At 32.2% G+C, this 23214-nt stretch overlaps 1 protein-coding gene across 1 annotated transcript; it reads left to right on the top strand.

Moving 5' to 3' along the window:
• Positions 1–1152: 1152 nt before the first annotated feature.
• On the top strand, positions 1153–22161 carry CHODL (chondrolectin). Its single transcript, XM_074300633.1, has 6 exons — positions 1153–1538; positions 13569–13878; positions 14024–14181; positions 17520–17603; positions 19730–19832; positions 21456–22161. The coding sequence occupies exons 1-6, from the start codon at positions 1460–1462 to the stop codon at positions 21538–21540; spliced, it is 819 nt and encodes a 272-aa protein (XP_074156734.1). The 5' UTR covers positions 1153–1459; the 3' UTR covers positions 21541–22161.
• Positions 22162–23214: the final 1053 nt, after the last annotated feature.

The raw sequence follows: 23214 nt of genomic DNA, 5'->3' as shown, positions 1-23214 counted from the left end.
AGCTATGTGACTCTGGGCAAGACACTTTACCCCAACTGCCTCAGCAAAAAAAAAGAAATGTAAGCTCCTTGAAAGCAGGAGCTTCCCTTTCTCCTGGGTTATACTAGATTCTTAAGAGAAACTTGTTGATTTGATAGACTGATTGATTAAAATTGCATTTCTCACCCTATAGGTTTTGGAATAACAAATTCTGTAAATCTATACAATAGCATTGATAAATTGAAGCGGTTTTGTATAAATCTATTCTCAAAATTCACTGTGAAGGAAAATACTAAATAGTTGTACTATAATAAGTACCTTTTGTCACTTCAGGTAACCAAGACCCTTTTGAGAAGTTAAACTGTTGTTTCTACATTATTTTATTTGTAATTTAAACTGAAGTTTACAAACCCATGAATACATGGAAATAAATGGACATTGAATTGTGCAAATACTTAAATAGTTATTGAAGTTAAAGCCATGGAGAAATAACATAAATTGAGAAGCTGGAATCACCCAAGAAAGATTCATAATCCAAATATTCCCTGCAATCTGCTTCTGCAGCAATTTAGTGCGACAAATTATTTTAAAGTCATCTCTTTGCAGAAAGAGGGAAAGAATCTTTGACACCATATATTTCATCAAACTTGTTTCCTTTTACCCTCCTTTAGTAGGAATTGTTATAATTGAGTAGAATACTCCCTATCCACGCAGAAAAAGAAGTTCCCACGATTTAATTAATTAACATCAGTGACCATTAATCTCTAGAAAATGCAAATTGATCCAACCTTTTGTCAAAATCTTAAAGCCAACCTGTCACATTTCACAAATAAATACAGAAAACCTCTTAGCTGCTGGAAAAGGAGTGAAGGAGAGGGAGTGCAGTGGGGTTGCTGATTCTACGGTTTTGGAAGAGGTTTCCCGGTTAGAGGAGGGGCCAAAAAAAAAAAAAAAAAAAATCAATAGCGCAGGGAATGGATGTATAAGGAGACACATCCAGTGAGCAGAAGCAACAGCTGACCTCCCAGACAGAACCGCTAGCCCACCCTCTCCCACACAAAAACCGGGCGACTAGATGGAGACCCTTGATTAAAGCTCTGGCTTAACGAGCCTTGAACTTGTCTACTCCATATACCTATCTCCACTTACCCGCTGCCTCCCACCCCTTCGTGTAGATGAGTAATTGAAGAGGGAGTTAACAATTCTTTGTCTAAGAAATGTGAAAGACTGCAGAAGGATCCTGGGGTTTGCGAAGGCAATTGTGACTTGAGTAAAGGAAGACAAATTGCGAGGGAGAGAAGGACAGAAAGCTTGGAGCTCAGACTGGAAGCAGGATTAAGGCAGGGGGACCGTGGAACCAACCGCTCACTAGAGTCGAATACCAGGCAGAAGTCTGCATCTGGTTTCACTCTAGAGGGTGCTCAGCGCATGTGGGTGTGTCCCCCGGATTGTTCCTGGATTGTACCGCTTCCCAGTCGCAATGAACCGGATGATCAGTATCCTTCTGGGGGCAATGCTGCTCTGGAGCCAGGGCGGCTTCTCCCGGAGGGTCGTCAGTGGTGAGTAAGGAGAAACCAAGAAAGGAAAATGGTTGGAAAGAGAGTCACAATAGTTTAAAGTTCTTGTTGCCTGATACATTTCTGGGACAGTGGGAGAGAACGAAGGAGCCTTGCAGGGAACTTTATTCCCTTTTGTAGCTTTTTTGGGTTACCGGCCAAAGATAAAATTTTTAACCGTGAAATTGGATATGGAGCGAAGAGTGACAAGAGTTAAACAGTTTGGGATTATTAGCCTCCCCGTGTCCTTTTCACACACACACACACACACACACACACACACACACACACACACACCCCACACAAGCACACACACACACACCCCCGGAAAAAGAGAGACACCAAGAGAGACAGACACACACACACAGACAGAGAGAGAAAGGAGAGGAAGAAGAGAGAAGGAAAGAGACAAAGGGAGACTCAGGGAGGGAGACAGAGATAGAGGGACAGACAGACAAGCCTATGAGCCTACAGATCAACAATGATATAGTTATTATTGATTTATTGGGAAAATGAATCTCAGGGAAATAGAGTGACTTGTCTAAGTTTGCAAAGATCCTAAGTGGCAGAGTCCTTCACATTTATAGACCCTTCCACTTTGGCAGATTGACTTGAAAAAGTAGAAAGATTGGGAAGATGGACAAATTATTCATTTCAGGGGGCAAGGCTTTTAAGGGGAAGAAGGGATAAGCGACACAGGGGATGGAAATGCATTGAAAACAATAACACTTGATGGTCTTGACTATTCTAGACAATGAAAAAAAAAATGATTAGGCTTTCCCTTGTGTTAGTTCTCTGTAGTCACAAAGGCAAACAATGAAGAGGACCATCTTTTCACAAATGAACCTCTATGTCTCTACTACATGGTTAGCTCTCTGACTTTTCAAGGTGTGCCCAGACACTTTTGTGAGACCATGAAGTGAAAATGAATCAGGTTCTTCAATGCTCAACTATTTCCCCTTTCTCTCTCCCTTCCCACATTGCTCTTCCATTTCTTGTCAGTTTAAACCTTGTGTTATTCTGAGAACTCTGCTTCATCTCCCCCTTCTCTTCTCCCAATCCCTCACCACCATATATATAGCTGCTGTCAGAACCTGGAAGACTAGAATACAGACACTAATGAGGTAGCTCTGACTCTGGGCCTTTGCTTATGCAAAGCTTCTTTTTAATAGGAGAAAAACCATGTAATATATTATGTAAAATGTGAGTTTGGGGATATTATTTAATACAAATTCTTGTTTCTGAAGTAAAAAAAAATGTTCCTTTCAGTATTTTGAGTCTCAGAAAGTCCTATATTCTATTAACTATATTATTGTTAAGAAGAATTTCAAATCTTCATTAGTGGGCAGAGCAATCACACTAGTAAAATTGTGAGTTCTTGAAATATTGAAGAAGTATTGTATTAAATATTTATATCTAAATATTTTAAAAATAATATGATTGAGGCACTATTTTATATTTCAATTGTTTTACTTTCTTTTCCTTCTCTTTTATCTTTCCTTCTCCTTTTTCTATGAGAAATAAATTTCTTGATAGAGAGAATTGATTAACAGTGCATATGATGACTGAAGATGATAGGAAATCACTGTAGGAAGGTCTTTAGAAATTGGATAGATTCTCTCCTATCTATATATTTATTCAGGGAGTCTCTTTTGGGTCTTAAGACACTACTACTTTTGGTACTTGATTGATGAATGTGTTATAAGGGTGAAATGTTGCCTTTTTTTTTTTTTTTTTTAACAGTAAGCCTTAAGTGGAAAATTAACAAGTATGGGTAACTCTTTAATGAATTTTAGGAAGAAAAACTGCTTAATAGGTGAAAGTTGTAATCTGGCTCATATGCAGAATTTTATTATATAAAAAAGTCATAAGGTATGTAATGCAAATCAATTCAACTAATGCTTAAGATAATTTGTTCTTTTATGTAGGTGGCACCTAAAATGTATGCATTTGGCAGGCAGGCAGTACTCTAGTGTCATTATGTTTTTAGTTATAATTTTAGAGGCATAGAAAATGCCATAAGAAAATAGTAGTTTAATCAGCTCTAAGGTTAGGCCTTTATAAAAGACAAACAGCAAACATTGTTACTAATGATAGTCATAAAAATTTGTGGAATCTTCAAAAAGACTTTTAAAAACTTAAAAAAAAACCTAATTACTAATCAGCTGCCTCCTTTTAAAAAAATCTTGTTGTAATATTAGTTTGAAATATACATTGAAAGTTAATTAAGTTAATTTAGTTTTGTGTGTATCTCTTAATTTAAATTAACTTAAATTTTTGGAGAAGAAATCATTTTATGCTATTTATGAAATGAGTATATACTCATTTGTTCTTTGAAATTCAAATTTTAAAAGTATCCTAAATACTTTTTTTTTCTAATTGAGAATTGTTGAAATTTAGAGTCCTTTCTAAGTATATGGAAATTTAAACATTTGACAACTTGTTGAAGTGACCTCAGAGTAAAAAAACAAAACAGTTTGTATTCAAATCTAGCCTTTGACATCCAGAGCTGGGCAAATCATTTCACTTCTCAGTTCTCCAGGCAATTCCCAAAGGCCTAAAGTTGCTCATATTCATTGATAGAGAAAGTTATTCACTGAGTAGTCTTTATATTGCATTCACAGGTCCAGTTAAAAAAAAATGATCACCGTCACTAAAACCCAAATGTTTAAGAGAACTTGAACATAAATTCTTTAAAAATGGAAATGCTTACTTGATTTGCATACTATCCTTTTAGCAGTTTTGTGTGTGTGTGTGTGTGTGTGTGTGTGTGTGTGTGTGTGTGTGTGTGTGTTTTATGTGTTTTAGTAAAAACAAAACATTATAAAGCCTTGGTGATGAAATTTTTACATTTAAGGATACATTAAATTGATTACTAAAGACCTTTTGCATTATTTCCTTTTGGGATATTTATAGGCATCTTATGGGTAACATCTGGAAATCTAATTAATTGAGCATGAGACAATTGATTTAACATCAGTGGTGATGTTTACTTAATGTTAAAATAATGACTAAGTAATGCATTTCTGCTCTACAGTTTAATGGCCTTTGGCCATAAAATATTCAAATTGTAGCATAACCATTTGTAATAGTAACTATGTGTCTGTTATATACATTTGAGGATATTACTTTTTTGTCAAAATATAGACAGTATCTTTGGCCAAAATAACATTCATGAATTCAATTATTCCTATGTGATTTTGGAGAGTAAAGAAGAGAGGAAGCAGTATTTGATTCACAGGCTATGTGGATAAAGTATTTTGTTTGGATTAGGAAAAGGTAAACCTTTTTCATGACACAAGGGGACCATTTATTAATTTATTGCTCTCTAGCTTAGCTACATGAAATAAACTGTGGAGATGTATAATTTTTCACTTGTAGTTAATTTAGTTGGGGGCAAATAGAAAACATGGTGTAAGGTTGGAAACATATTTCAATAAGGAAATTAATGATTACTAACAAAAAAAATCCAAATATTTACAAAATTAAGGGACTAACAAAAGTAAAATGTTTTGAACTATTTTTATTTAAATAACTAAAATGAACCACACAGCAATTGCAGTTTGTTTTATTTATTTACTATTTATAGAAATTTGTTATCTTAAAAGCATAATTAAATTTTTTGTTAGAAATTATTTTCTAATAATTTTTATCATTTAAATTAAAAATAGCAATTTAATTGAAAATTCTCTCTTATTATCAATTTAACAATCTGGCATTTCTATTTTTTTAAAGATTAATAGTATTTAATATTTAATATCTAATACTTAAAAGTATGTTATAGTTCAGATGGGATTGGGTGTATACAAGATGTTATGGGCTGTCTGACAGTGAATAGCAATTTGGTGCTGGAGTCAGGAAGTCTTCACTTCAGATTTTACCTCTGATCCATAGTAGTTGTGTGACCATAGACATGTCACTTAACTTTTTAGTACCTTAGCAATTTTCTAAACTCTACAGGACTGTAAATAATGGATTAGTGTAAGAGTTTTACCTTGAGAACTCCTCATGTCAATAAAACCACTGATTTGGATGATATAAAGGAAATCCATTATGATTGATTTTGTTCTGTGAATAGCAAGAAAAATAAAGAAACAAAATTATTCCCCTTATTATTAAGAATTTAAGAGGACACATAGTGCAATTGAGGATACTCTATTCTATGTTTGCTTACCCCATGTTTGAGGACTAAAAAGCAGAACTGCTGACTGTGTTAATCTATAATGTTATTCCATGACATCATCAAGAACAAAAAGTGATGACAATGCAGTTTCGAGAGATGCAATTTCTTTAAGTATGTCCCTGGCAAGAAAGGTCCAAATTTTATTAATGACTTGTAGTCATTTAACAGACTATACATTAATCATAGCCATTATTTCTTAAATACTTTTCCCCTGCCAAGGCATGGTTTGCTTTAAAAAATTGTTTTTGTTCCTTTTATTAATTCTCATTTTGGAATCACTCAAATTACTTGATTTTTTTCTAAAGTCTCAAATTTGAAAATTCTGTAATTTAAGATATTTTTATGTAAATTGCAAAATCTTTTGTAAAATTGTAAACTGTACAGAATTTTAAAATCTATATATTGTCAAAATAAGCTATGTTCTTGGAGAAAAACTGATAAAGAAATTTTCTTCATTTTTGTTTCTACAATTTTTTTTTGCATCACATAAATCACATATTTAAAATGTTGGCATTTAAGATTCATTGTGATAGAGGGAAAAATACTGGACTGATAGGAGATATGGCTCTTAATCTTAGTTTTGTACCATAGGTTATTTTCTCAAGGCCTCAATTGTGTCATTGATAAAATAAAATATGCATCATCATGGCTAGAAGGAGCTAGACACTGGGTTTTGAACTCCCTGAGATCATGTAGCTTCATCTTTAATACAGTCAATTTGGCTGTAACATCACATATATTCCCTGTACCTTTTTTTAAAACCAAAACTTGGCTAGACTAGCTATCATACCTTTGCTCTGTGCTTCTTGTCACATCTTTCTATGGTTCTAACTTCCCCTCCAACCCAACATATATCATGCAGCTCTTTGTTTCTGTGTGGATAGATAAGTAATAGAATAAGTATTACAGTCCTTTCACAGTCTTAATTCTGCTAGAATTGTCTGCAGTTGTTAACACAGGCAACTACTCCTTTCTAGTTCTTTATTCCCTTCGTGTCTTCTGTTACTCTGCCCTCAATTGATACTCCTTTCATTCAAATGATCCTTATTTTTTGTTCTCCCTTAGCTGAGAAGTGTTGGGGATACAGAGAAATATAAAAGCAATTCCTACTCTCAAGAAATTTACAATCAAATTGGGATTGAAAGCAAAGAAACAATAATATATACACTGTACACACACACACACACACACACACACACACACACTTTCAGGATATTTTGGAGAAAATCTCAGATAGAAGGCTCTAGCAACAATAGGAAAGGCTTCTTTCATGAGATGGGATTTTGAAGGAGGCCAACAAAGAGAGGAGATAGAAAAGAGAAGGGAGTGATTCCAGTGTTGGGGACAGATGGCCAGTGAAAATGCAGAGCCCAGAAATGGAGTATCTTGTTTGAGTAACAGCAAGAACCTAGAATTTTATTTATCATTATCAGATATTCGCAGTATAGGAATATAATGATTTTTAAAGGGTCTGCAATAAAATCTACTTTCTCTGGTCACTCAAGATGGGAAGTAGTCTTTTCCTCAGGTACCAGAGACAGAAAGAAACAGAAAACCAGACAGACAGATAGACACTGACAGAAGCAGAGACATCAATTTGGATGATTGATGCCTATTGTAGTCCCATTTAATGCTGGTTCAGAAACTAAGGCAGAAAGGACACTGTTCCAGATTACCTCTGTTCTGAATCAAAGTAAAACCTCTCCATTTCACATCACCATGCTTTTCTGAAGTAGGTTGCTTAAGCATTTCATGTAGGGTTGATTCTAGTCAGAGATCCCTGCACATACTCCCAGGAATGCACTCTTCTTGATCTAAATATAACTATTATAACAACTTCCACCAGAGGTAAAAAAAATACTAGGAATGAGGACTAGAGAGAGCTGGAACTCTTGGTTGAAACTTCTGGTTCTTTTAGCTTGAGAAAAGAAATGAATTTTTATAAAAACTTTCATGGTCTCACTACATGGGACTATTTTGTATGAGTGAGCATGAAAGAAGAATGGCAATTTGCCATTATTCACCAAGCAGTCATGAGCAGACATCATCAATATAATGTGTATGGGTCTATCACAGAATCTGAATCAACATGACACTTTCCTGAACATCTTTATCAGCCTTTACTTGAACAAGAAGATTCTCTATTACATCCTCAATAAGTGGTTAGCTAGACTTTTTTTTTTTTTTTTTAGAACTCCTTTATCTCCCAAGGCAATGCATTTGAGAGTTTTGTTAGCACAATGCCTGGCACATAGTAGCTGTTTAATGTTTATTGATCACTGATTGATACAACAAATGCAAAGATGTCTGGATATGATGCTTTGAGAAATTTGAGCTGGTTATATAAGGGAGTTGGAGGGTTATCATAAAATTAGTGGCACCTGACTTGGGAGTTCCTTGAACGAAGAAAATTTCAACAGCATAAAATATGGAAAACATTCCAAATGTGAGGTGGTAGAGAGATGGAAGAGGACAGGGAAAAAAAGGGAAAACAAAGAAAAAGATTAATTGACAACTTCAGCTAATAATGATCCCTTTAACTTTTAAGATCAATTCTGTCATGCTTTCCATGAACTATATAACATGTTGCTTTTACATTCCAATTGTGTTGAGTGGCCTTTTCAGGGTTTTTGTTAAAACTTACTTCTTGAGTCACCTTACAAATACAAAATATTCCAAAATATGAAATATCACAATAATTTTTGTAATTTTGTCTGCAGGAGTTTACATTTTCTGATAAAAGGAGCTTGAGATTTGCATTCAAAACAATTTCAGGCTAGTATATCTATTCTCAGAATCTCATTTGTCTTAATTTTTTGTATTAAATGTTCAGTTGCTTAAGAAAATTAATTTGAGAGACATGCACTATACTAAATCAAATTAGATAACATTTGTAAAGCGATTTGTAAAAGTGTAAAGTAATTAGTATATATTAGACACTTGTTACCTATTTCTACCTTTTCCCCTTTCCCATTCCCTGGTTAATGTCTCTGTCTCAAGTCTCTCTCTATTCCAGGAAATTCTCTATTCAACTGTCAATCTGAACTTCTTGAAGAAGAGATCTGACCTCACTTCCCCTATCCATTAATTTCTAATGGTTCCCTATTAGATCCAGAATCAAATATAATGATATTGAATGCGTGCCTTCATCACTGGATTCCTTCCTATTTTTTTCAGTCTTCTTACACTTTACTCTGCTCCACCCACGCACTCTGTGATGTGCTATTCCTTTCACGAAACAATTGTCCTCCCAACTCAGGGAATTTTCCCTCACTGTTCTCCAAAGCTGAAGTTCTCTCCCTCCTTATCTTTTGTCTCCTGGATTCCCTAACTTTCTTCAAATCTCAGTCAAAGGTTAATCTGCAAAAAACTTTTCTAGTCATCTTTGATTTATGTGCCATCTCCCTGAGATCTATAATTTATCATGTTTAGCATTTTTATAAAGATATATTTGCTAATTGTCTTCCTCCTTGACCATAAGTTTCCTACGAATAGGAACTAGACTTTTAATTTTTTTCTTTGTATTCCCAGCATTTAGCACAGAGCATGGCAGCTAATGGCACTTAATAAATACTGTTTGACTTGAAAGGGCACTAGTTTTTGTAAAAATTGTCTTTATGACTAATCTTTGCCTGACCTCATTTTTAAAAATAAAAGCTTTGAGTTTATAAATAAGATACCCAATAAAAAAAATCTCTATTCTCATCCTTGACCTAGACAAGTAATATCTTTTCTCAGATCAATATTTAGATTGCTATATTTATTTTCTGATACTATGATTATTTTAGATCTTGGAAGCAGGAAAAACTAATAGGAACTTCATAGCCTATGAGGAAACATGATTTCATTCCAAATACTGTATAATTGAAAACCAGAATTCCACATGAAGAAAAAAGGGGGTGGGGAAAAAGGGAATAAGCTAGATGATATGTGAATAGAGCATTAGGCTTCGAACCAGTAAAATTAATTTTCATGAGTTCAAATCTGGTCTCAGACACTTATTAGCTGTGCGACCCTGAGCAAGTCGCTTAAGCCTGTTTGCCTCAGTTTCATCATCTATAAAATTAACTGGAACAGGAAATGGCAAATCATTTCAGTATCTTTGCCAAGAAAATCCCAGATGGGGTCATAGAGAGTTAGACACAGTTGAAAAAAATATTATGTCCCAAATAACATTTACCTAAAAGATGATTAAAATAATGAATATTGAATATAACTGTTTAAGCAAAATACTAAGCAGAAATTAGATAAATTCTACAAATTAAATAACATACATATATGTTATACATATAAATATACAATACAAATACTATATATGCATGTGTCTGTCTGTCTGTCTGTCTATCTATCTATATTGTTAACCAGAAATCATAATTTAGGAGGCGTGTTAAAACTGGATTTATTACACAAGAAATTACAAGAGGGATGTGGGGGAGTGGAAAGCATTTCTTTCCAAATGGTATAGCATGGGAAGAGGAAGGAAACAGTAGAATGAGGAAAGAAGGACCAGAAAGATGAAAGAAAGGAGGAGGAACATGAGTAAGAAGGAAGGCAAAAGCAGCATTCTTTTGCCTTAGGAATTGCAGGACTATGAAGATATGGTTATTTGCTTACTTGTAGTGGTCCCAACTACACAAATAGTTTTTCAGTCTGGTGCAAATTGACTGACATCTGTCTTGACTCTCAGGAACACACAGAGAGTCTAGCCGGGGGGTATAAAGAACAAATTATGTCAACTGAGGGAGGGGCTTCATCTTTGATATGCTCAGGGCATCCTGCATATTCAACATGCAATATTTCTGGAAAATATTGCAACTCAAGAAAACAAGTTAAGTTGGATTCAGGGTAACAATATATACACACATATATATGCATGTACATATACATGTATATGTACATATTTGTATGTACACCTATGTTACACACATAAATAAATATATACATGTGTGTTTATAGACATATACATACATATGTGTATATCTATCTATCTAGTTTATTTAAGAGTAAATGAGCTCTTCAACTTAGAGTGAAATGAGATATCAGCTTAAATAAAGAAAGAACAATCTTACTGGAGTCATGGGGGTGATCTTCATCATTTTCTTGAATTGGATGGAAGTCAAGAAATGTGATGGGGCCAGCTCCTATACATGTCCACATTTCATAGGACATCACTTTATAGTCAAAGTCTCTCTCTTTCTCTCAGTCTCCTATTGGAGATCCTTCATCCAAGTGTGTCCCCAACCAACTAAAGTAAGTCTCTTAAAGAGATATACAACATCATGCTCAGCATTCTTTAAAGCAATCAAGAGTCATGTTCCTGTTAAGGTATATAACACCCAACAAGGATTGCCTTTCAGGGTATTGCTCAAGAAGATATTACAGTTATACACACATATGTATAAATATGTATACACAGATATATAATATTATGTATATGTATACTATATTAATCAGTCTTTTAGTAGATGTTTATATTCTACACAATTCTCATGTAATTTCCATATGTTTATGGAGATTGTATATTTTCCTTCCAGTTTTTGATTAGTAATTTATGAACTTGGGACAAAATATTACAACCTATGAAATCATATTCAAAGAGAAAGAACATTAGATATTGAAATTAGGAAACAAGAATTGTATTTTTAATATTGAAGATTGCTAGATTTTCATAATTATTCTCAATTAAAGATAAACATGCTTTCAGCTAAATATTCTAGCATATTTGGACACTTTGCTATATTTTGGACACACATTTTAGCTTTTATGAGTTATTTGGGTAGTGCTCATTTTATAAAATAACATTAAATTAATATGTTAACATATTAGTACTAGAGCATACAAAAAATGTAATTAGCTCACCAATTTAGAAAACTCTACAGAGATAATTCTTCCCCTTCTTATGGAACTCTTAATTAAATTTGAACATTTTATACAGTGGGAATTTATTGGATGATTTTTTAATGAGTGTGTGTATGAATTCTCTACTTGGGTTTAGATGGATTTCATAACCCTTCTCCCCAAAATCTATATTATTGCTTTCATTTTATTTTCATGTTCATTATACACATTATTTGTTATTATTAAATTATTGTTGTTAATAACTATTGATTTCCTGCCTTGATACAATGCATTTTACTGTTAGAAATCTTTTTTTCCTAGACTTTTTCCCTTTGATGTTAACTTTTACAAGAAAATTCACTTGTAAGAGCATCATTTTTTAATTTTAAAAAATCAATGATTTTTCTTTCAAATTAATGTTAGATGAGTAAAATAGTAATAATATTAATAGTAAAACATTAAAAATTTTATATAGACTGAAAAAAGTGAAGTTTCCTGTCTCAGTTGAACTATTCTACATTATCATGTTTCCTATTAGCAATAACTTTTGAATTATTTAGCTTTTTTTTTTTTTTTTTACTAAATTTCGTGTTTTATTAAAATATTTTTAGATATACTTTGAGTTTGATTTGTGATTTAAGTGCTATCTTTGGACTAAATTATAGTTGATATCAAATAAATGCATTTAAATGTTTTTTCTTAAGACTTAATACTGATTAGAAGTTTCAGAGATATATAACTGCATTTATAAGGTCTTTGATTTAGGTGATAATTAAATTAGATCAAAGAAAATTTACCATTGAGTTTTCTATATTTATTTAAAAATAAAGTATACTTAAAATATATTATTTTGACCATTACTTTCCAGTCTGCCCAACTCTGTGGAGTTTGTGGATAATTTATTATATATTTTGTTACATTCTTCATTCCTGTTCAAATATATAGTAAAATTCAACAATTTACATTAGTTCAGTGTAAGTCCTATTTGAAACAATGCAAATAATAAATGGAAGATTAAAAAAATACATTTCTACAATTTTCAAGCACATTTTAAACAAATAAGGCTGACAGTAATTTCTAGAAGATAAGAAATAATTTGGAATTAGCATGTTGCTCATAAAGAAATGTATATTTTCAAAACATTTGAGGGTATTCAAGTAGTTTAATTTATGTTATCTATGACATTATTTATTCTCTATATTCAACATTATTTAAAATAGTTTGCTCAGTCAAAGTATAATTAAATCTACTTCCTTTCTGAAGAATCAGAAATCTCTCATTGGTAGGATTTAGCCAAATAAAGTGATATAGACACTATTCTTTCACACACTATTAGTTAGTTACTACAGTTACTTAGAAGTTATCTCAGACAGGTACTTATACTTTCCTCACCCACAAAAAGTATAGATTTTTTTTGAAAAGCTCTTGACCCTATGTTCTTTATATTCGACTTTAGACTAATATTTTGGAATATATGACTGATCACAATCGCTGTCCAAAGAAAAATGGTATGTAGTCATTAGTAGGGAAATTAGTAGAAAAAGTAGTTTATTCAATATGTTTTTTAAAGACAGAAAACCTGTTTCTCTATAGATTTTCTGTAAATGATGATGACATATTTTTCATACTGATTTGATTGGTCCAGAATTCTCTTTTTAAATTTTCTTTTCCAATGCTTTATTATTTAATAGCACTCAGATTTTAAATTATTATTTCTTTCCATTAGATAGATGATTAGCTGCTTTCATGATCTGACAATAATAGTAATGGAATGAGCATAATCATGAAATGATGCAGTTTTAAAATAAATGCACATGTTGGATTGTGCCAACATGAGCATTCGAATAGACCTTGCTACAGGAAAAACAAATATAACCAGAAAATACATTTTTAAAAAAGATTAAAGTTTGGAGAGCTTATATTTGGTATAGTTATATTTTATAAGTATTTAACATGTTTTCCCTATGTAACTGATATTGTATCATCAATTAGCCTGTCTGTATGTCTTTCAGGTCAGAAGGTGTGTTTTGCAGACTTCAAACATCCCTGTTACAAAATGGCCTATTTTCAGGATTTGTCAAGTCGAGTGGGATTCCAGGAGGCACGCCAAGCTTGTGAAAGTGATGGTGGAGCTCTTCTCAGTCTTGAAAGTGAAACAGAACAGAAGTTAATAGAAAGCATGTTACAAAACCTCACTAAGCCAGATACAGGTATTTCTGATGGTGACTTCTGGATTGGCCTTTGGAGAAACGGAGAAGGACAGACGTCAGGCGCTTGTCCAAATCTCTATAAGTGGTCTGATGGAAGCAGTTCCCAATATCGGTAGGTGTGATGCTAAAGGCATGTGTTACCATTTTAATTCTTAGTCTTTAAGGGGAAAGCAGATTATCTGTAAAGGTGGATGAAGTTATTATAATATTTGTGGGTAATATTGCTTGAAAATACTTGTATTGGTGTATATTTTCAGAAACTGGTATACTGATGAACCTTCCTGTGGAAGTGAAGCTTGCGTTGTGATGTATCATCAACCAACTGCCAATCCTGGTCTTGGGGGTCCCTACCTTTACCAGTGGAATGATGACAGATGTAATATGAAGCACAATTTTATCTGCAAATATGAACCAGGTGGGAAATATTTTATCCAGGTTTTCATAAAAATCACACTCTTGACTCTTCTATGGAAAAATTTTGCAGTTCTTTACAGCTTGTCAGACCATTGAAACAAACTGTGTTTTCTATATTGCAAAGCATGTACTATGATCTTGTTGGATTAATGATTAAGCATGTATTAATTGTTCAACATCAGGAAGACTCCAAATTCTTACAAATTACAATTCTTATTTATATTAAAAAAACACTTAAAAACCATAGGAATAAGTGAATCTTTTCTTCTTATAATAGACATCATCTAAACTAAGAGGACTGGAGGAAAGAAACAAGTATTTATTAAGTGTATAATATATGACAGGCATTATTCTAAGTTTTGGGGATACAAATAAAAAAGCAAAAATAATATAGTCCCTGTCTTCAAAGAACTTATAATATAAATTGAGGAAGATAGCATAACAAAAAGTTAATAAGCAAAAAGGGTGGAACAGAGTAGAGTGATAAGGGTGAGCCAACACTGCTTCCTCCACAAAATGGAGATTCCAGAAGTCAATCATCAATGAAAAAAAAGGGTGGTGGGGGGGGGAGTAGAGTGGGCTCTGCAGAGGGATATTCCATGGTGAATGGGCTACCAGATTGGGAAGCTATTCCAAGAAGAGACACTGATAGAATCAAGTTCTAAGATGAAATAACAGGAAAACTGGTTTTGAAGTCTAGAGTAAGTTAGGAACAAGACTGGAAAGAGAATGAGCAAGTATTAATTGTAATGGAGATTCACTAAAATGTTTCCAATAATGCCAAGAGTGAAACATAGATGCCTATTATTGCAATTATTATTTGTCATAATTCTAGAAATGCTACCTATAGAAATCAGAAAAAATATTTAGAAAATAGAAATGGGTAAAAATGAAGTAAAAATTTTCTGTATTTGTGAATGGTATAAAACAAAAAGAACAATTCACAATTACACCAAGGATACATTAGTGTCCCAATTTTCCCATACTCCCACTAACATTTGTCATTTTCCTTTTCTGTCACAAATCTGATAGGTATGAAGTGGTTTTTTCAGTATTGTTTTAATTTGCTTTTCTTTAATTAATAGTGATTTAAAGCATTTTTTCCATATTACTATATATAGCTTTTGCGGGGGAGGCGCACTAGATGGTAAAATGAATAGAGTGCTGTACCTGAAATTAGGAAGGCCTGGGGGCAAATCCAGCTTCTTACTAGGTGTGTGATCCTGGGCAAGTGTCATTTAATCCTGAACACTTCAGTTTTCTTATCTGTCAAAAGAACTGAAGCAGGAAATGGCAAACTTCTCCAGTATCTTTGCCAACTTCTTCCTCCACCCACCAAAACCCAACAGCCCAAGAAGGGGCTCAAAGAGTTAATGAAAAACAACCAAATAACAAATAGCTTTGATTTCCTCTTCTGAAAATGGCCTGTCCAACTCTTTTGATTGTTTGTCAACTGAAGAATGATTCATATAAGTATAAATTTGACTCAGTTCTCTATATTTTTGAGAAGAAATTTGTTGTAAATTTCCCTCTACCCCCAGATTTTCTGCTTCCTTTCTAATGTTCATTTCATTAGTTTTATTTGTGTGAAATCTTTTTAATTTGGGTATCCAAATGAAAGAATCCCTTAGTGTTCTTTATCTCTTGAATAGTCAAAAATTCTTTCTCTTAATTCTTTAGAAAAATTTTCAATCCTAGGTGTCACCCTTATTTCCTCACTCCCAATCCCCCTAATTAGAATGTAAACTTCTTGAGATGAAGGACTGTTTTTATTTACTTTGTATCCTCAGCACTTAACAGAATGTTACATATAAATGCTAAATAAATGCTCCTTAACTAATTAACTAATAGCTTTTCTGCCATAATGTAAGCATTGTGGCAGAATATGGGAGAATTTCTGCATGTTTGAAGGACATTTTATGTGTTTTTGCTTGTTTTCTTTGTGAGTTGCTATGTCCAAAGAATTCACACATAGGGGCAGCTAGTTGGGGCAGTGGATAGGGCACCAGCCTTGAAGTCAGGAGGCCCTGAATTCAAATCAGGTCTCAGACACTTAACACTTTCTTGCTGTGTGACCCTGGGCAAGTCACATAACCCCAATTGCTTCAGCAAAAAAGCAAATAAATAAATAAATAAATGTTTATTAAAAACTTAATATATAAAAAGTAGAATTTTGCTGGATATAATAAAGGATGTCAAAAATAGTTTGTATCTTATAGACATGACTTAATTGGGGAAGCATCATTTTCATATAAAAATGTAAATACCAATACAGGGCAATAAATGATTAATTGTCAGAAAAGTGGAATGAATTATAAGAGCTTTAGGAGTGCAAAAACAAGGGTTGATTATTGTGAGCAAGAGTGATAATTTATATCATTATAAATTAAAATTTAAAATGCTTTGATGTACATACAGGAACACTCCTTAAATAAATTAAGGGTCATAATTAAGGAATGCTAAGAAATACTTTTACTAATCTAATTTATTTATTTTTTCCCCCCTGAGGCTGGAGTTAAGTGACTTGCCCAGGGTCACACAGCTAGGAAGTGTTAAGTGTCTGAGATCACATTTGAACTCAGGTCCTCCTGAATTCAAGGCTGGTGCTCTATCCACTGTGCCACCTAGCTGCCTCCTAATTTATTCTTTCATGTAGTTGTTGATTTAACAGATATTGCCTTAGAAAACAGAATTAGGAGGTAGAGCAGTGCAAGATTATGGTCAAAAATAATGAAATAGAAAGAGAGATAATCATTGTGAAAAAAAGTACTGGAAAAATGATCATTTTTTAAAACACTAAAAAAATTTAAAAACCAGAAAAAAATTTTAAGGATTCAGTGGAGCAATGTTTTTCAGACCATTATTGCTAGAAATATTAATTCCTGGTGCAATATAAATGAAATAAATTGCTGATTATCTTGTCATGTAGAATTACAAGTAATACAAACTGATTTTTGAAACTACCTGGAAAACTTGTACCTCTGTTTTCTTGGCCTACCAAGCCCTACCAAGGGCTGTTAGCATTCTTCCAACTAGCTTGATAATTATTACTAAATATCAGGAAGCATGTTGTAGTTCTAGATTTCTAATGCTAAAAATAGATAATTTATAAATGGTGCAAAAAAATTGGTTGTTTAGTTATAAAATGTTATGAAAATTACAAATGGTTGGTCTCTGAATTTTATTATAGATAAAAATAATATTTATAAAACTAAGATCTAGGGTATTTTTCATTCTCTAACCTTATGTCTTTCATATTGATCATTGGATATGTATATATACATACATACATATATATACATATATATGATTATATAAAATATTTGTGATCATTTACAGAGAGTTTTCCAACCATACCATCAGGAAAACCCCTTGATGAAAGCAAACCAGAAGATCCCTATCACATAGTTGTTACTGAAACAGGTAATTGGTTAACTTTAATTTAATTGCTCTAACAAGAAGAGAAATTACATTTTCTAGTACATTTTGCTTCCAAATATAAATTTGCAATTGGCATTCGAAATGCTAAATAAGCTAATTTCACTAGTAGCTTTATGATACTTTACTTGGTCAGAACAAATGATCCTAATAATTTCCTGGTCTGAAGAGTTTACATACAGAGTTTATATGTACACTTACATACTTAAATATACTGTTACATACTCATGTACATATATGCCTTTTAGCAAAAAAGCTAAAGAAAAAGCTGTGTTTATGGGGCTCTTTTGTCTGTATGATGCAAATTAGTTTTCAATGGCCTTGTGAATAGTGTGATATGGATTCTCAATTAAAACTGTATGCTTACAAGGAATTGCTTTTTATGGGTTGCTACTTATATCAGTGTTATCCCAGAAGAATGATTCAGATTTACTAAAGTGAGAACTTCTTAGACTTGCCCTGAAAGGAAAAATCATTTTAAAGACATCTGATTTGTTGCTATAAAGTAAGAAGAGAATTTCTTTTTCTTTGATTGAGAGGATGAATGTAAAAGGAAACCATTTAAATTGATTAGTTGGAAGACTTACTGATGCCTCTATAATTAAACTTATGAAACTCTCTATACCATGGAGTGAAATAATGGAAATTTTAACCAAAGTACTCCATCTTTTTATCTTATTTTGAAAGGATTCTCTTGTCGCTTTATTTTAACTAGATTTAGCATTATCTCTGCTTCTTTCTTCTTTAGAAGATAAAGCCATTGTACTACATAGCCAGACAGAATTTTGAGCAGTTATATGGATATTTAATGTTATTGTAATATCAGAGAAACTGAGGCAATTAGAGATTGGTTTTAATTTTTAATGTGGAGAGTTTAAGCTAGTTGACTGAATGGAACTATAGTCCAAAGCACTCGGTGTAGATAAACAGAGGCAGAGAACTTATAAAGGATTTTAGCTAACTAGAGTTTACACACAGAATATATAACCTGAGTATACAATTTTATAGGAGGAAACAAAGGCAGATAAAGGCGGGCAAGGATACTGGAAGATGGACAAGCCATAATTTCAGGAAAGGATCATAACTTAAATCTGACAGGATAGGGGTCAAGATAAGAAGGTCAAGGACAGGAGACAGCAAGGCATGGGGCAATATTCAAAAGGAAGGGGAATCATCTTTCTAAGGATAGAGATAATGCACCTGGATATTTGTGATACAATGGTATGTAAAGGTTTCAAGGTTTTCCTCGTCTTTTTTCTAAACTCAATTTTCCCAATCCTAATTGCAAGGAAGAGGGGTGACTATGGCATATTATTCAGAGCTCAACATTAGAGAATGAATTTTGACTTTAATTATTTAGTATGATTATACTGGTGATCCTAAATTCATCAGTCATTTACTTTATAGAGAGACATGAATTAAAACTAACATTTTGATTTTGCAAAAGATTAATTTTACAGTACAATAAAACATTGTAATCTGAAGAACAAATGAAAGAATAGTAAATTGGGAGAACATTTTCCCCTTTTTTATGGCACTAAAGAAGAATTATAGTGTAATTATAAGCATTGCAGTAATGAAGCAACAATCTAAGTATCTTATCTTCTTAGGCAGATATAGGATCCCCCTGAGTGATGAGACAGAATTAAATAATAAACTAATTAACCTTAGAATTTAATTATGATTGATTCTTTGATCCCCAGATTATCAGCATTTATATTTTTATCATAATTTTAAAATAGTGTTTTTCTTTTTTAATCAATGGAAATAAAAAAAAGGGAAGAAAACACTAATATTCTATAAAAGCTAATCTGATTCTGAATACTAGACTTGAAAATTTACAAATATTGAAAAAGATATATAATATATACATATATATTGCTATTGTTTAATTTCAGTTTGTTGTCTGATGGAAATATTCTCATGTGCATGAATATATATATATGCGTATATACACACACATAAATATATATGTAGATAGATATGGATAATCTTTAGTTCTACTTGTTCTAATAACTGGAGGGAGAGTCATATTCTGTTATGTCAAATGCATGAGAAATTTTTAGGTAAATGGGGATATGTCATATAATATGTTTTTTTTTTTTTAATAGGTATAATTCCCAACCTAATTTATGTTGTTATACCAACAATACCTTTGCTGTTGTTGATACTTGTGGCATTTGGAACCTGTTGTTTTCAGATGTTACATAAAAGGTAAATACTAAATAAGTGAAATATTTGAATTTTGCAATTTATTTTCATGAATGAATTAATCTGAGTTTTAGTGGAAAAGAAATTAATTTTCTTAACTATATACCTTAACAGATTTCTATACTTGCATATTCCCAAAAATTAAAAAAAAATTTAAACTTTTTAAAACTTAGGTTATGAATTTGATTGCGTAAAAGCTGATCAAATTTCAAAATATCAAATAATATGCTAGTATCTGGCCCTGGAAGATTATACAGATTATATAGCAATACAATAATTATGAGGACTGTGAGAAACTGAAATCCAGGTAATGACTGTTAACTAAGAAAAAAATCATCCACAGGTATGGTAATCTCTTGAGAAAATTAATGGTGCATGACACTATTAGGTGGAATACAAAGAAGAGAAGCAATTTAATGTAATAGTCTTATTTTCAATAAGAAAATTCAGTTTCAAGCACTATTTCTGTATACTTGTGACCTACTAAATCATATAATCTTTCAGTGTCCCACAGATAATTGAGACTCTAAACTGCAGATTAGGTGCCAATATACAATGGGAAAAAGTTGAAGAAGTTTCCCTGTACCAATGAAATTCTAATTGCATTTAAAATTTTTTTATGAAAGAAAGAAATTATCATAGAAATAAATGTCTTCATTTGTTTTTCTACAAATAAACATTCTCTTTCATACTAATGAGATTAAAAATTTGATTAATAAGATTAAATGAAATTAAAAGCTTGAGGTGAGTTTTTGAAAGGAGTTAAAACTAAAGTTAGATTTGTTAAGGGGAAAAAAGGGATCCCAAATTCTTATTTTTGCTTGCTTTTTTTTTTTTTTTTTTTTTTTTTTTTAAGTGGAGAATTGGACTCAGAACAACCAAATAAAAATATTTAATAGGGAGACAAACAAGATAAGTAGAATGGTCCTTAAAGAGAAAGTGGCTGCCCTGGATATTTTCTCATTCAGTAGGATAACATTTATTTATCCTACTGAATTGGGGTTAAGTGACTTGCCTAGGATCACACAGCTAGGAAGTGTTAAATGTCTGAGATCAAATTTGAATTCCGGGTCCTCCTGATTGCAGGACTGGTACTCTAACCACTGCGCCACCTAGCTGCCCCAGTAGGGTAACATTAATTAAACTTCCTGGGTTGAGATTGAGATTAGCTCCATTTTTCTTTCCCTCATTATGTTGTTAGCCACATACTGGGAAAGCATGAGTTTCAAAATTTGAAGGAAAGAGGATGCAGTAAATAATGAGAGCATAAAAATATTTGGGATTATTTCAGAATGATTCCTATGATATTTTGACTTGACAAATGAAACTGAGAGAAATACATTATTTTCTTTTCCATTATCCAGATATTCTATTGATCATTTTGATATATCAAAATATAATTAAATTAGATTATTGCATTGTTTTATAAATGAAAAAGGAAATAATTTCCTAAAAGTAGTGACCAATGAGCTGTGGGAGTCTGAGGTGACACTACTCAGGCCAGCTCATATTTAAATTAGCTAGAAAATAATTTAAAAAATTATTACCCATGCATATATCTGGTAAATAAAAACTATTAAATAAAAAAATTTCAGCTCAAAAAAATTTTTTTTAAATTTTTTTCAGCAAAGGAAGAACAAAAACTAGCCCAAACCAATCCACACTATGGATTTCAAAGAGCAACAAGAAGGAAAGTATCATGGAGATATAACAACTCATTGATTTGTCTTCCAAGGAAGAAGTCATGCTTTAGCTTTTTGGATATGTGTAACCAATGACATCAGAACATTAGCTTGGAATGGCTTTGAAATCTCAATCAGCAAGATGAACTATATGATCCACCTTGAGGCAAATATTAAGATAATTTTATATGTTTGTTATTTCATTAACAAAATATGCCATGCTAAATAAAGAAGTAAAACCTGCTTATTTTGTAAAAGGAAGCTCCTGAACTTCATCTGAACAATAAAGTGGACAGTAAAATTAAGAATGACTCATGTATATGTCAGGAGTATTTGTTTGAAATGGTAATAGAAAGCTATTTTTCTTTTATCTTTCATCTTGTAGTGTAGTTGAAATACTATAAATTATACTGAAATTTACATTGTACAAAATATTTTATCTTTGCTTAGCTATTTGATAAAATAGATTGCTCTACTATGTATTTTTATGGGTTTTTATTTTTTAAAAAGACTGTTCCTTATTCTAATCAAGCAAATGTGTCAATGTCAGCACATTTTACAGGAGTTTCTTTATTATTTTCAGTGCTGAAGCACTTAACTGAAGTGCTTGAATTCAAGTGTAATACTCATAAAAGCCACTTAAGATAAAACAGTAATCTGCTTAGTGTCTTGCCACCTTACTTGGAAATAATGCCATGTAATGTAATGAGAAACAATTTCAGAAGTTGCCATGCAAAGCTAACAATTCAAATATTTTACTTTAGAATAAAGATGAGTAATTATCTCTGTCATCAAATGTATAAGGCATAGCTAAACCTTAAGATTATTTTAGAGCTTGAAATTAAGAGAATTTTCAAAAAAGATTTAATACATTTTATTCACAATAATGTTTTATAATTTAGAAATAACAAAGAGAAATGAAATACTGAATGATGGTTCAAACTGCCTGAGATCCCTTATCTCAGCTTATTGGTTGGCTTCCAAAGTTAATTAGAACCAATATCCTACATTTATCTCCATTTCTGAGACAAAGCATTCTTTATGAGATGAAATTTTCCACTGGATAATACAAGAGAGGTTTTTTATGAAATTACTTAGTAACTTTGAGTAGCCTACATGGACTTGGGTTTTGGTCTTAGAATGAGGATGAAAGATTTGAGATAACAGAACTACAGTAAGAACTGCAATCTATTCGGATTAAAAAATGAATGTGATTCAAGAACAATTAGGGAGTGCCATAGGTTTGGGGAAGGACTATCATATTTCCTTGGGTTGTTTTTTCTCTCGGATAAATCTCCCCATTTATTTCAAACTATTCTCATATGGAATGCAGACTTTTTATGGTACCATTCTTTTGCATTCAACTTTTATTACTTGCCTTTGCTTTCATCATATATACATGCATATGTATATATATGTGTGTGTGTGTGTATGTATGCATATACATAGATACACATACACAAATAATATATGCATATGTGTGTATAAAATTTTCCTTTTATTATTATTATATTAGAGCTGAAAATTAAAAGAATTTTCAATAGTGTTATTTAATTCACAAAGCTAAATGAAACATCTAATGGTGGTCCAAATAAACAGTTTTGTGGTTGGGATCTGCTACATTCATGCTCTTCACCTCCTCCATTTATCTCGTCATATGTACATAAAAACCTGACAAATTAAACAAATAAACATTTCTCTGT

This window comes from Sminthopsis crassicaudata, chromosome 3, assembly GCF_048593235.1.
Source record: "Sminthopsis crassicaudata isolate SCR6 chromosome 3, ASM4859323v1, whole genome shotgun sequence".
NCBI classification, from domain to species: Eukaryota; Metazoa; Chordata; class Mammalia; order Dasyuromorphia; family Dasyuridae; genus Sminthopsis; species Sminthopsis crassicaudata.
This window is presented reverse-complemented; position numbering and strand designations above follow the sequence as displayed.